The sequence below is a fragment of the Ceratotherium simum genome, chromosome 10 (assembly GCF_057802395.1).
Source record: "Ceratotherium simum simum isolate JZ-2026a chromosome 10, ASM5780239v1, whole genome shotgun sequence".
Classification (NCBI taxonomy): domain Eukaryota; kingdom Metazoa; phylum Chordata; class Mammalia; order Perissodactyla; family Rhinocerotidae; genus Ceratotherium; species Ceratotherium simum.
The window spans coordinates 752627-767995 of record NC_141909.1 but is presented as its reverse complement, the minus strand read 5'-3'; the positions used below and the strand labels follow the sequence as shown (position 1 = coordinate 767995).

General features: G+C 42.1%; 1 protein-coding gene across 8 annotated transcripts in view; it reads right to left on the bottom strand.

Moving 5' to 3' along the window:
* DCUN1D2 (defective in cullin neddylation 1 domain containing 2) overlaps positions 1 to 15369 on the bottom strand; it is a 30800-nt gene that overhangs the window by 8375 nt on the left and 7056 nt on the right. For all 8 annotated transcript variants that reach the window (XR_015553368.1, XM_087435803.1, XM_087435806.1 and 5 more), the window contains 2 exons: positions 13238 to 13406; positions 5495 to 5625 (listed from right to left, as the gene is read on the bottom strand). Coding sequence is in view for 7 of the 8 variants with exons in the window: in XM_087435803.1 (XP_087291929.1) it covers positions 5495 to 5625; positions 13238 to 13406 (300 nt within the window). In the remaining variant the exon portion in view is untranslated. The remainder of the gene's footprint in view (positions 1 to 5494; positions 5626 to 13237; positions 13407 to 15369) is intronic.

Below are 15369 nucleotides of genomic sequence, written 5' to 3'. Positions count from 1 at the left end.
TTAAAAAGCCCTTAAAAAACCGTCTAAAATAGAGTGTAATATATTTGAAATGTTCAAATAATCTAATCGTTTTTCTGAAGAGGCTATTATTTTTTTAATACAATTTCATAGTCTCTCAATTACTCTCACGAAGCAAAGAAACAAACAAAACCAATAACTGTTCTACTTCTCCAGCGAATGGTTCTGATAGACATTTTATTTAATCATCTATAGACAAAATAAATAAGATAATTATTTTTTCTCAGTAAAAGAATTACAGGATAAACTACAAATTTCACCTTTTCTGCCGCCTGATGCTAAGGCAAATCCATTTAAAATAAAGGCTAAACATATTAGGCTCCGTATTGCAAAAACGTTTCAAAACATTCTTCACCCTCATACTGAATTTCTTTGAAACAGTCATGGAGAAAGAAAATGAATTTTGAAACTTTAAATTGGGTAATTAATTACACTCTAACTTACACCCTCTTGGAAGTTACTATGGAATTAAAAATATATGTTGAATGTGAAAATGGAAGTGACGCTGTAGGATTTCCAGGGTGGAGCCTTAAGAGAGATGCAGCTCCCATCTTCCCTGCTTAGAGCACCCCAGCCTCCGCATCAGCAGCCCTTCCAGCCCGAGGCCACGCTGGAAGGAAGCTCAAGGGAGCGGCGAGGAGGAGCACGAAGGCATCAGACCCTCGCACGAGTCACCTAGTCCAGCGCCAACTGAAACCCCACAGACTGTCCGAGTTGACACCGTGTGGAACAGAAGAGCAGCCTGGCTGAGCCCGGCCTACACCCCTGACCCACGGGATCATGAGCTACGAACAAATGATCGTTGTTTGAAGCCACTAAGTTTGAGGCACTTTGCTATGTTGCAATTACTAACCAAAAGAGCGGGTCAGGCACGCCACCTGAGAATCTGCAACGCTGGTGACGCTGACGCGCTGCTGTGCAGACCTCACTTTGCAAGGAACTAAGGTAAATCATAGCTGTAAAAAAGTCCCTGAATACTATTCCATTTCTGGCAGGTTAACTTGACATTATAAGATAAAAATTCCTAAAAACAACACCTACACATGAAAGTTAAATGAAACATTTTCATTTCAACATTAAGGAATTCCGCAGATTAAAAAATATCGATAAATACAAATAATTACTTCTAACAGAAACTTAATTATCCTAAAGATATTTACAGAATGAAACAGTCAGAAAGACTATTATATTATCATTCACTGACACTTCACGGTGCCCTTTTCTGGTAACCATTTAACAACAATAAAGAATAACTGTTGTTATTTTAAAATTTGGATCAGATTAATTATCACTTTGAAAAATGAAGCTAAACAAGGCTCTAAGAATTAAACTGCTCAAAAGTAAAGCATTAGCTAAATCTTCCTGTTGAAGTACAATAATTACACTCAGACCTCAATCAGCCAAATTTAGAAAGGCGTGGAAAGCGATATTTCTTGTTCAGGTGAGTATTACCTGGGGGAAGCCAGGAAATGGAGAGAAGTTAAAAAAGAGAAGCCAGCATAAGAAGAAATAACATCCACGGCAGAAAGAACCACCCGCCAGGAACATGGCACTCGTCCTCGCCATGTGGGCAAGTCCGCTTCAGACACCCCGAGAACGTCGAGTGAGCCCACCCAAGTCTTCAGTACTGTGATTCCGGTGTCTATCTGTTGGTTAGTTTCTAGAAGAGACTGGTAACGTTTTCTTGAGACCACAATGACAGTTATGGGTAATCAAGGTTTGCTGGTGTTTATTTTTGTCGTATCATTGTGAACTCATGACTCTAAACACGTGGAGGTTTCCATCGATAGCAGCTCTGACCCTTTCTGAGGCTCAGGTTGTCCTGTCTGTGGCCGGGGGTCCCTTTTGGTTGGTGCCTTTTCCTGTCCACATAGGATTGAGTGGCTCCAGCCTTGATACAAACAGATGAGGCAACACCACACGAGGCAATCATTGTCTTTTTTCGTCAATGTTTGTTGCTTTGAAAAACTCAGGGGAAGTCATTTGTGCTGAAATAGACTGTGAATATTTTAGGAGTTTTAAACTTGTAATATATTCTGCTCATACAATATACAAACATAGTATTAAACAAGTAAATTGAGATCGAATAGGATAAAATGGAAGATGTAGGTAGAATGGGAAATACCTCGGCCCAGAGAGTGGTTAAAAGAGGGTCCTGGAGGGTCCCGAGAAAGTGAACATGAGTGGGAGAACAGGCTAGAGAAGCACAGAGAAAGCCCTAGAAAGCAGGCAGTGCTGGGGCAGCCAGACGGACTGGGAGGGGATGGACGGGGCCAAGACAGATCTGATCCTACTCTGGTCGTCCGCTCTTTCCCTGCAGGCCTGTGACAGTGGGACCTCGAGTGGGACACACACCGCTGCCCTCCTGCACCTGCAGACTCCCAGCGCCCCATGTCCTGGCTCCCCTGGGCTCTCAGCCCATGTCAGGCCGCCCACCCAGGAGGTGTGAACACACGGGACAGGTGAGGGTGGGCTCTGAACCCCACTGTCATGGCCTATGTGCACGCCTCAGCCTCAGTTTCCCTGTCTGTAGAATGGGGGTAGGTCACACGTGGATCACATGAAAGCAGCTGGTGGCCACAGCATGGTTCTGGGTAAACGCTAGTTCCACCTTTCTTTCCAGAAGCACGGTGAGACAAAGCAGCCCCACAAACAGAAGCCACACTGACCGTCAAGGCCAGTCTTGCGTCTGGACATCTGATGGCAGAGAAGACCGGCAGAGGCAGCAACGCTGGGGTGGACGCTGGCACTCTGCTCACCGCTGAGTAGCACTGCAAGAGTTATTTCTTTTTAAAGTATGCCCACTATTCAAGTTTTCCCAGGAACACAACACCGTGAGTCCAACTCTGCCCTCCGCGCTAACACAGCTGGAATCATCTGAAATTCTAATCTAACCAGGTCCTGCTGCCAGGGTCTCAGAGTCCCGTCTCCCTGCAGTCCCTCTGGAAGTGCCCTGCAGCTCTTCTCCGGCGACGAGGCCCCAGTGGAAATCACGGGCCTGAGAGGCCACGCGGAGCCCAGGGGCAGACGAGGTCTCACGCCCCCAGGGGCTCCCTGCTCTCCCTTCTCCAGCCAGTTTACCAGGAGTTGGTCTCTGCGATGGGGTGAGACAGACAAAACCCAGCGGGCCTGACGTCGGCTGGTTCTTCTCGATGCCCACGCTCAGCGTCGACAGCCGTGGACCCTCCTTTTTTTTCAGGCTGGACTCTGTTACGAGACCAGATCCTTCACCGGCGTCAGGCCACACGGGGAAGCAAGCATTTTCCTCACAAACAAATGTGTCAGAACCATCTCTCCCTTTGGGGCCCCTCAAACGCTTCACATGATCTCAGCTCTCTGACTCACGACAAGGTGGGACGTGCAAAGCCCTCTGGTGTGGGGACTCCGCTGCTGCGCCTTCACACAGCGGGCAGGCCTCTGCTTGCCCGCTTCCTTGAGTGGGAAAACACACCCATGTTTCCTGAGCAGCTCACCCACCTCCACCTCGAGGAGCTTTAAGCAGATCTGTTCAAGAAAGTTCCTGAAGGGGACCCTCCTGGCGGAGGCCTGACAGCTCCTGAGGCGGCAGCTGCACGATCTGTGAGGCGGCAGGGGGAGAAACTCATCCATGGCGGACCAGCCTAGAGAGAGGGAATCTGAAAAGAGACTCGTCACAGTGTGCTGCGCCAGCACTCGAACAAACAATGGAGAGAAACACAAAGACGAAAACAACCACTGCCACGGGCAGAGGAAACAGTGCTTAAGAAAAGACAGCTGCCCACATCCTTGACCTGAGACAGAAGAGCCTGCACCGCATCCCGAATCCCAGAAGGGAGAGCCCGAGCCCCCATCCCTGATCCCAGACGGGAGAGCTTGCGCCTCTGTCCCTGATCCAAGATGGGAGAGCCTGCCCCCGTGTCCCTGATCCCAGAGGAGAGAGCCTGTGCCCGTGTCCCTGGTCCCAGAGGGGAGAGCCCGAGCCCCCATCCCTGATCCCAGAGGGGAGAGCTCGCACCTGTGTCCCTGATCCAAGATGGGAGAGCCCGCCCCCACGTCCCTGATCCCAGAGGAGAGAGCCTGAGCCCATGTCCCTGATCCCAGAGGGGAGAGCCCGCCCCCGCGTCCCTGATCCCAGAGGAGAGAGCCTGAGCCCATGTCCCTGATCCCAGAAGGGAGAGCCCGCGCCCACGTGCCGGATCCCAGAGGGGAGAGCCCGCCCCCGCGTCCCGGATCCCAGAGTGGAGAGCCCGCGCCCGCATCCCCGATCCCAGACGGGAGAGCTCACCCCCGCGTCCCCGATCCCAGAGGGGAGAGCCTGCGCCCGCGCCCGTGTCCCTGATCCCAGAGGAGAGAGCCTGCACCCTCGCCCGTGTCCCTGATCCCAGAAGGGAGAGCCTGCACCTGTGTCCCTGGTCCCAGAGGGGAGAGCCCGCCCCCGCGTCGCCGATCCCACAGGGGAGAGCCCGAGCCCGCATCCCTATCTGAGACGGGAGAGCCTGTGGCCTCAATCTGCACCTGCATGGATCTGTCGACAGGACAAGGAGAGGACAGTGTTGGAGGGACAGGAGGCACAAGAATGTCTCCTGCACACACACCTGCAAACACGCACGAGTGAAGATCTGAAAGCACATGTGCGAAGTAGATTTTTCTAAGTGCAGATTTTCACCCCTTTTGTGCTTCCTACCTAATTCTGGTCATTTATAACATTGCTTTTATTTTCAAGAACTCTTCTTCAAAACATACTTTCTAATAGACCATGTAATTCCCCCCTCCAAACCTGTAAGAGATTTTTACTGAACTAAACATAGGTCTGTTACATTAGGCAACAAAATGTAGGTCAACATAGATTGATTTTTAGAAAGAGTAAGAGAGAAATAAACTATGTAGTACTTAATGGTCAAAACAAACGAAAATAAGCAGAATAAAACCCTCAAATGAACCAAAAACTCAAAGTGAAAATTGAAGTTAAAAAATTTTCCAAATGTTCCATCTATAGTGATACACAAGTTACATGAAGCAAAATCATACAACTCTGAAAGAAGTCCTAATATGTAACCCGATGCACATCAGAACCGGTTTCAAGTGAGGTGACTTCAAATCTCCAAGACTGGGACAGGACTGATGTTGCCTGGCCAATCTCAACAATATTACCAGCCGGATCACACACCGGCCGGGACACACGCTCTGATGTCGGCATCAACTGCTGACTTCTCTAACCCATGTCAATTGGATATGAATACAAGAGAACATAGGGCACTTGCAAATTAGTTCACATTTTCAAGTTTAAATGTTTTAACCTAAAGTTGCGCGTGACTGCTGGTCGAGGAGCCAAGTGCGCGGTGCTGCACAGTAGTCCATCTGCATGTGAAGCAAACCAGTGGGGGGAACAAGAAAGCAAGAGGGAGACGAACAGAGCAGGCGCCGGGAACCCCGCTGATCGTGTCCACCGCAGCCTCACTGAGTTGGGGCACCTCACACATGTGGACTCCCCACTCACCTAGACCTTTCTGCCCGGGGTTCCTGGCAAAGGAAAAGGTGAACTGATACAAGTCCTTGAACTTCACTGTGTCCTTAAGCTCTTGCTCCAGCTTTGGCAGAAGGGCTCTCAGCTTCTCCGTGCTGTCACACCTGTGATGGGAGACAGGGTTCCGTTACGGTGGCAGACGTGCCCTCCCAGTCCCGGGCAGCTCCCAGTTCCCCTGCAATTTGGTGCAGCCTGAGGCCTGAGTCTAAGAGGGCATAGGCGGAGTTCTTGTGGGCCCCTTTCTCTGGCTAAGAGGACTCAAAATGCTTTAGAAGTGATGTGATGATGGCTGCACAGCTCTGTGAATGCGCCAAAACCACCGACTTGGAGACTTTAAATGGGTAAATTGTACTGTATGCGACCTATATCTCAACCAAACTCTCATTAAAAGAAAAAAACCAAAGGACAAAATTGCCTGCCCTCCTCTGTGTGAGCTGGAATACGGACATAGTTGAACTTTGCAGCTCTGACCAGGCAGAGGCCAATGCCCCGAGACACCGAGTGACAAGATGGAAAGACCCCATTTCCTCCGGGACCTCGAAGAACCCAGCCGCTCTGCCAGCCCTGTGCTGTCCCACGGGGGAAGTACACCTGCCACACTGAAGCGACTGCAGCTGGGGGTCTCCTCAGCACAGCAGGCTAGATTAAAACATCCAAGGACAATAAAACAACTCCACTGCTTTAAAATTGGATTTTCTTCCAAAAAGTCCACAACCTTTAAGAGTATTAAAACGCTTTTAAAGCAGCAATCTAGAATAGCAAAGCATAAAGCTTGTCTTTTTTATTTTGACTGAAGCAAGGAAGAGAATAAAAGTAACACACACTGATCCTCGCCCCCAGGTTAGCAGGGCTGAGGAAAGACGGGGGGGAAGCCTGGAGCGGCCAGCATCGCCAGGCCAGCATGTCCACGCACATGCAGGTCCGTTGTGTGCACACGAGCACAGCCCCTCGTCAAGGACGGGCGGGCAGCAGTGCCTCTGGCCCACACATCCCCTTTCCTTCTTGCTCTGCTTTAGTGACCCCGACGAGCACTCCTACACAGTGTAACTTAGATTTCCCTGTTTTTGGACTTTATAAATGGGAACAAACAGTGTGCATTATTTTGTGTCTGGCCTTCTGTGCCAACATTCTGTCTTTGAGGTTCATTGAGGCTGACATGTGTAGCTCTGGCTGGTTCATTTTCATTGCCCTATAGAATTCCATTCCATTCATGTTTTATAATTTATATATTCTACTGAAGATACATATTTTGGGTGTTTCTAGTTTTCTGGTTACAAAGAATGTCGTTAAAAGCACCTCTGTATGTGTATGTTGGCACCCACGTGAATGCGCTGTTAGGCACGCACTCCAGAGTGGAATGGTTGGGTCACAGGGTCCGTGCACCTGCAGGTTCCTCAGTAATGTCCAACAGTTTTGCAAAGTGGCTGTCCCACTGCACACGCCCAGCAGTGGCAACGAGAGCTCCTGCCACCCCATTTCCACTACATGTGCGACCGTGTCTTATTTTAGCCATTCTGAGCGAGTCCTCAGGGGACATTCCTTTGTCGTCGTAACTGGCACTTCCCCAGCGAGTGAGACGGAGCACCTTCTTGTGCTTTCACTGGCCATCTGGAAATCCTCTCTTGTGGAGTGCTTGTTCCATCTCTCGCCCATTTTCAATTAGGTTATCTTTTTCTTACTGTTTTGTAGGAGTTCCTCCTATACTAGGGATACAAGCCTTTGTCAGTCGAACACTTTAAAGGGCTCTCCCTCAGACTGTGCACTGTGCTCTCCCTCCCTTGATGGTGTTTCCTGATGATCAGTATAGACATTCATCAGTCTTCCTCTTTACAGGGTTTTTAGGGGACTTTTTTTTTTTTAATTTTATTTATTTATTTATTTATTTCCCCCAAAGCCCCAGTAGATAGTTGTATGTCATAGCTGCACATCCTTCTAGTTGCTGTATGTGGGACGCGGCCTCAGCATGGCTGGAGAAGCGGTGCGTCAGTGCGCACCTGGGATCCGAACCCGGGCCGCCAGCAGCGGAGCACGTGCACTTAACTGCTAAGCCACAGGGCCGGCCCTGGGGACGTTTTAAAACTTTCCCTACCACACGGCCACGTTCTCCTACATTATCTTCCAGAGGCTTCTGGCTTTAGCCTTTCACATTGAGATCTACAATACACTTGGAACTGATGTTTATGCAGTGTGAGGTAGGGAGCAAGATGATTTTTTTTTTTCCATATAACCAGCCAATTCTCCCCAGACCCCTTATTGAAAAGATGTCCTTTCTCCACTTCTCTGAAGTGCTACCTTTGCCATAAGTCAAACGTACCTGTACACATGGGTTTGTTTCTGGGCCCATCATTCTGTTCCACTGGTCTAAGTATCTATTCTGGCACTCAATACCATGTGGTCTTAATTACTGCAGCCTGAAAAGTCCTGATTATCTCGTTGAGCAAATCTTCCCACCTTGTTCCTTTTCTTTACGAATTGTTGGTTATTCTTGACTGTGCATTTTCATATAAATTTTAACTCTGCTTGTCAAATTACACATACATAAGTCTACTACTTACTGGGGTTTTGACTGAGATCACAGTAAATGTATAGATAAATTTAGGGATAAAACACTTGAGTGTTCCAAACTATGAATGAAGTACATTTCTCCATTTGTTCAGGTTTCCTGTCTCTGAGTAGGTTACTTTCTCTATGAAGGTAGCACACATCTTTAAGTAGACTTATCTCAGGTGTCGTGTATTTTTGATGCCACTGAAAACGACATATATTTTTATAATTCACTGCTTTGTTGCATTGTTGCATTCAGTGTTCTGAAATCTGAACAATGTCTGTTTGCTGACCTCGGGTCCTGCAGTCTGGCTAAACCAATTTCTTGATTCTAATATTTTACCTGTAGATTGGACTAGCTAAGACCCCCTGCTCAATGTTGAATAAAGGCAGGCATTTAGGTTCCAGTAAGCACACTGTGTGCTGTACGATTTGGGGGGGAGGGGGTCAGATTAAGGCCTGCCCCTTCTATCTTAGTTTGCTATGAGTTATCTCTTTTTTAAAAAATCATGAATAGGGCCGGCCCCATGGCTTAGCAGTTAAGTGCGTGTGCTCCACTGCTGGCGGCCCGGGTTCAGATCCCAGGTGCGCACCGACGCACCGCTTCTCTGGCCATGCTGAGGCTGCGTCCCACATACAGCAACTAGAAGGATGTGCAGCTATGACATACAGCTATCTACTGGGGCTTTGGAGGAAAAAATAAATAAATAAAATTTTTAAAAAAATCATGAATAGAATTGAATTTTATCAAACCCATTTTATGCACTGAGATAATCTCCCCTGCCCCCTCTTCTGCTGTTACTGATAAATTACATCAATTGACTTTGTAATATTAAACAAATCTTGCATTCCTGGACTATAACAAATTTTGTCATGATAAACCATCATGGTTTTTTGGTTGATTTGCTTTTAGGGCTGGATTTAGTTTGCTAATAATTTGCTTAGGATTTTTGCCTCTTACGTTCATCTTATGCATCTTTTGCTTCTGATGACTGAGAGTGGCCTCTAATTCTCTATTCTCAAAATGTCCTTTCTAGGTTTTGTTAGCCAGGCTGTGCTGGCCTCAAAACAAATTGGGGAGTATCTCTTCCTCTCTTCTCTGGAGAAGGTTGTGTACAATTGGTGTTATTCTCTTCATTAAATGCTTGGTAGGATATACTATGAACCAATCCCGGCCAAGAGTTTTCCCTTTGAAAAGATTTTTAAATTACAAGTTCAAATTCTTTAAGAGTTAAAGAACTATTTCTTCACGTGTAAGTTGTATTTTTAAAAGAATTTCCCTATTTCACCTAAGTCTTCAAATTTACTAGCATAAAGTGTTCATAACACACTCTTATCCTTGAATGTCTGTAGGAGCTACAGTGATATCCTTCTCTTTTTTACTGGTTGTTATTTATTACTTTTATAAGTCTTTTCAAATAATGAGTTCCTGGCTTTATGGATCCTTTCTACTGACAACTACTTTTCTATTTCATTAAATTATTGCCTGTTTAAAAAAATTAATTCCTTCTTCTACATTCTTTGAGTTTAATTTCCAGCTTCTAGAGATGGATGCTTTCCTTACTGATTTTCAACTTTTCCTTCTTTCTAAAATTTGCACTTAAAAAGCGGAATTCTGTAAATTTTTTTTTTTTGTCAGGAAGATTAGCCCTGAGCTAACATCCGTTGCCAATCCTCCTCTTTTTGCTGAGGAAGATTGGCCTTGAGCTAACATCTGTTCCCATCTTCTTCTACTTTATACGGGACACCGCCACAGCATGGCTTGACAAGCTGTGCGTCGGTCCACACCCGGGATCCGAACCTGCAAACCCCGGGCCGCGGAAGTGGAAAGCGCGAACTTAACCGCTACACCACTTGGCCGGCCCCCGTTAAGTTTTCATATGTAGTGTTTTCTTCATCACTCAAAATACTTTCTAATTTCCCTTGTAACTTCTTTCTCAACCCAAGGGTTTTTCAGAGGTATACAATATCCACACATATTTCAACCTATCTAGTTATCTTTTTGTTCTATCTATCTATCTATCTTATGTTCCTAGCTTAACTGTACTGTGTCAGAAAACATACCCTATATTATTTCAATCCTTTGAAATTGTTGCAACTTACTTTATGCCCAGTTTATGGTCAATAGTTATAAATGTCCTATGTGTCTTTTTGAAAAGAATATGTATTCTTCAACATTGAAGGCAATGTTCTAAATATGCCCATTAGGCCATTTGTTGTGTTGTCCAAATCTTCTATTTCCTTACTGATTTTTCATCTGCTCATTTTATCAGTTGGTAAGAGGTCCGTGAGAATTCTCCACTTTGATCGTAGATTTGTATCTTTCTCTTTGTAGTGTTTCTTTTTGCTTTAAATAAACTATTGCCTTCCTGGTGAAATAAACCTCTTATCACTACGAAATTGTCCTTCATTATCTTTATACTTGCTTTTGCCTTAAAGCTTATTTTAATATTAACATAGCCATGCCAGCTTTTTTTTGGTTAATGTTTACGTAATACATCGACTTCTGTCCTTCAAATTGTTCTGTGCCCTTATGTTTTAGTGGTATCTATTGTAAACAGTATACATGATAGCTGAGTTGATTTTTTAAAATCCATCTAACATTTAGTTTGCTTACATTTAATATAATTACATAAATGCTTGGCATATTTGGGTTTAAATCCTCGATTTTATCACTTGCTTGCTATCTGTCCTGCTAATTTTCCTTGTGTTGTTTTTTTTCTTGCATTCTTTTGAACTGAATTTATTATTTTATTCTCCGCTCTAGTATTGAGAAATTATATATAAATTATGTATTCTCCTACTATTTTTATAGTGATGATAAGGTATACAGAGAGAGAGCAAATATTTTCTCCCACTGTTTTTTGCCATTTTAACAGCACAGAAGTTTTTAACTTTGATGAAGTCCAATTTATCAATTTTTTCCTTTATGCTTAGTGCTTTTGTCTTCTCTAAAGTGTTGCTTAACCCAAGGTCACAAAGATATTCTCCTAGGTTTTGTCTAAAACTTTATAGTTTTAAATTTCTGGTACAGGTCTATAATGTAGCCCCAATTAATTTTTATGTATGGTATGAAATAAGGATTGAGGTTAAATTTTTTCATGTTTACCCAGTTGTTTTAGCATCATTTGTTGAAAAGACTCTTCTTTCCTCCACTTTAATAATAAAAATTGACTAACAATCTTGAAATAGAAGAACAAAGTAGGAAGACTTTACTACTGCATTTCAAGACTTACTCTCAGGCTACAATAATCAAGACTATGTGGTGTTGGATTAAGAATAGATAAAAAGACCCCTGGAATATAAGAGAGAATCTAGAAACAGATCCACACATACAGTCAACTTCTCTGTTTTTACAAAGATGTCAAAGTATTTTATAAATTTGCTCAGTTTCCTTAAGAATCCTCATACCCCAATGAAAGGAGGTAGGATTAACGGTTAAAGGCAGGGACTCTAACCACAGTCAAGAGATAAAAGCCTGGAAAAAGCGTGAAAAAAAAATAATAGAGCAGACGCAAAAGCCAAAGTATTTTTTAAAGCTGAGTGCTATTTAGACTAGAAGCAAACAGTTCTGTACAGTCCTACAAGCACTGAAGTTATCTCTATAACATAGTTTACCAGCACATTAATAATACTTTAGCATGTGGTACTTTAATATTTACAAGATACCTTTACTTTTAACTGCCCTGTGAGGTGTGGAGAGCAGTACCATTAACATCATTCACTTGTAACCTAAAATCACATTCTGTATAGAGTCATGTATCGCCTAATGATGGGGACACGTTCTGAGAAACGCATCGTTAGGCAATGTTGTCATTGTGTGAACATCACAGAGTGTACTTACACAAACCTAGATGGTACAGCCTACTACACATCTAGGCTCTATGGTCCTAATCTTATGGCACCACCGTCCTACATGTGGTCCATCACTGACCGAAATGTCATTATTTGGTGCATGACTGTAGTCCATACAAGAGGGCACGATATTATCTAACACATTTTGGCAAGATTCACTCTCAAATCTTTAAAATATGTTTTTTAAAGTTATGACACTTAATAGGATAATAGACAGGAATTTTAAAAATTTACTTGTACAACCTATTCCAAGACAATGCCTAAGAAATGCCAGTAAGTGTTTCTATATGAAGCACTTATTTCCAAAATCTCTATTTTGGGGAGATTTTAACAGGTGGGATAATGTATAGTACAATGCCAACTGAATGCTTTGTTAATAGGTGTTTTCCAGCCTGAAAGCACTGGTAATTTCATCTAGGCTTTCCTAGGTGCAAAGAACATGAAGAAACATGCTGTTATACCATTGTCATAATGATATCTTTTGTTTGGTTGGTTTTATACAACCACCGGGAATATGAGAAGACAGTATTAGACATAAAGAAATTCTTGTAGAGTTCATCGTCTAAACAGACAAGGCCGACAAATATAACAGATTCATCAGTTTAGTGGAAACAACAAATGCTCTCTTTTTTTCCCCGGGGACGCTGTAAGCACATGCCTTAAGAACACGTTCGCCTTAGGCTTTCAAGCTCCTTCAGCAGCTAAACATAAGCTCGTTTAAGTTGTCAACACTGAAATGCCAGCATATCAGCAAGTCAAGCACACTGGCTTTTACATCACCTCATGAAAGTTTAATAACTCACTGACCAAAAGACATTGCGTTGTGCACTTTTCATCTGCTTCTCTGACTCATCTGACCAAGCAAGAAACATCCTAAGTTATTAACAAAGCTTTTGTCCCAGCCCGGTAAGTAGAACAGAGAAGAGTTACAAGGAAAAAAAAAAAAAAAGAGTTTATTAGTGTTTAATAGAGCAACACAATAAATTATACATTTAGTAAAGAGTATTATGAAATAAATGGCTGAAAACAAACAAAAACACCCTGATATTTACTGTCAATTCAAAACTGGAAGGGAAAAAATTACAAAGAAGAAAATAAGTTACAAAAGGGATTAATCTGAATAAAAACATTAAATAAAACTTAAACTGGAATTTATAAGGAAACCAAAGGCTTAATGGTGCAGATGCATAAGAAATTCGTAAGATACACAAAGAAAATGAATTGACATGAAACCAATTTTACAGGGTGCTGAAAAATAATTAATGTTGAAAGTATCTTCCAATCTGAAAAAATTTAAATTGAGACCAATTTACTTACCCAAGCTCTGTCATGCCATCTACAAATTCCTTTTTGCTAAATTCACATTGAGTCGCTGCCCTGAATTTCCATGCTATAACCAAAACGCTGATACTGGCAGGATCGAGGCTTAAATCATCACAAAACTGTTGAATCCCATCAATTCCAATTTTATTTTCATCTTGTGGGTCTACAGTTAAAATTAAGGGAAAAAGAAGTTACATTATTTTTAAACATCTTACTGAAATGGTTAGGTAGAATCATACCTCTACTACATAGTTCCAGCAAGCATGTTTCAAATACATCCATCAGTGGACTGCAATGTTCTACGACATATGAAAGAAACAGCAACAAATAATAATTGATCCAAAACATACTCCCATTGTAAAAATCTAGGTTTCTGGGTTTTGGGGGGGAAAAATCGTTGAAACTTCTTTGAGAAGACTTCATCATTAAGAAAAACTTTCATTTCCCTAAATTAAATAAAAATTCAAGTTTATAGAATTTTAGTTTGCCCAAATGTAAACTGCTACAAAAAATACTGCATTGGAAGAGTTAACAACATTTTAAGTTTTTATCACAACCCTGCTGAAGCAAAAGAAAGACTGAGTTTTTCTTTTAAAAGTAATTTCATTTGCTATAGTTCTAATGCTATTGTACAATATTTATTTTTAAAAATCATTTAGTTTATGCACCTACTTTTAACAGCTTAGAAATTCAGGCTTCCCCGTCCCCCCATTTCTGGTTTAGAAATAAAATTAAGGAACTTGGCATTCTCTATCAGAAAATCAAACAGTAAAATCTATTAAAAGGATCCCAGCAAGACCTCACCAAACTAGGTGTAGTAATTTCAGACAGACTGTGTGTATCCTAAGATAGTATCATAACGTATGTGTTCACTCTCTCGGTTTAGAAGGTGCAAATAGAAAACTTGTAGCTCCTTTGCTCAAATAAAGATAAGTGTGATAAACTTTTTTTCCATCAAATAAAATTTAACTTTGGTCATTTAAGTACTATATACTACATTTTTATACATATGTTGTTACCAAAGAAAAACTGATGACATAAATTAAATGAATGAAACCACAAACATCCTTCTACTTCTGTTCTCCTGTATTAGAACAATGGATGGGCTTATGGGACAAGGGTTCTGTAAAACATTCCCACCGTTCTCATTCAGTTCTGGGCTCCTAACATGACAGATCTTCAGGATAGTAGAAACGTTGGTCTATAATGCTCTCACCTAACAAGCCATCTCAGTAAATTTCATCTACAACAATATTGGCTATTTTAAAGTAATTTTGGAAGTACTCTGATTTGTATACATTAATGTAATAACCAACACTATATTTGTCAATAGTCTTTGAACTATATATTTATTTTTAGAGCCCAAAATGATTGTACCTTCTATCTACTTTAAATGACTAGAATTGCATGAATAAAATTAAATGATGAAAGGATGAAGTTTAAACTAAAGAATAAAGACGACTTTTCCTTATATAAACACGTTTTTTTCAAAGGTAGCTGCATATATTTGAATAACTTTAAAAATCTGCATAGCATATGACTTACAAAATTAGCTCAACAATTAACTTAGCCAAAAAAATTTAAAGCATATGAAAGCTTAAACACGATATTTATTTTTTGAGAACTGTAACAAGTACCAATCTGGCGTTGTTTTAACCACAGAATATGTTTCTGAACCATAATTTTTTTAAAAAAAAGAATGCAATTTTCAATCCATTTTTCAGATCTAAATAGATTAAAACATATACACAGTATTTTCAAAAGTAAAAAATGAAAATAAAGAATTTAAAGCCAAAGGAGCGATTTCGTTTGGGTTAATATTTGTTTAAATAAGGAGTTTTGGTTTTTAGCGTTTTTTTGGTAAGTTTTGGAAATATCAGATTAACCTTAGAAACTGCTAGAAAAAAAAAATAAGCCAACTCTTGAGTCGTTGCTGCTTCTCGAGTTACAGCACAGATGTGACATTCGATATGAGATTGTAAAGCCTGCTGAGTGATGTGACCTGCACTTGCTCGTCAAACAGATGTGTCTTTGCAGCGTGACTGTACTTTGACAGGGAGAGCTACACCTAAGTGCTGATTTCAATAAAAATAACAACTGTCCCCAGTGCACAGCACAGGGTCCCT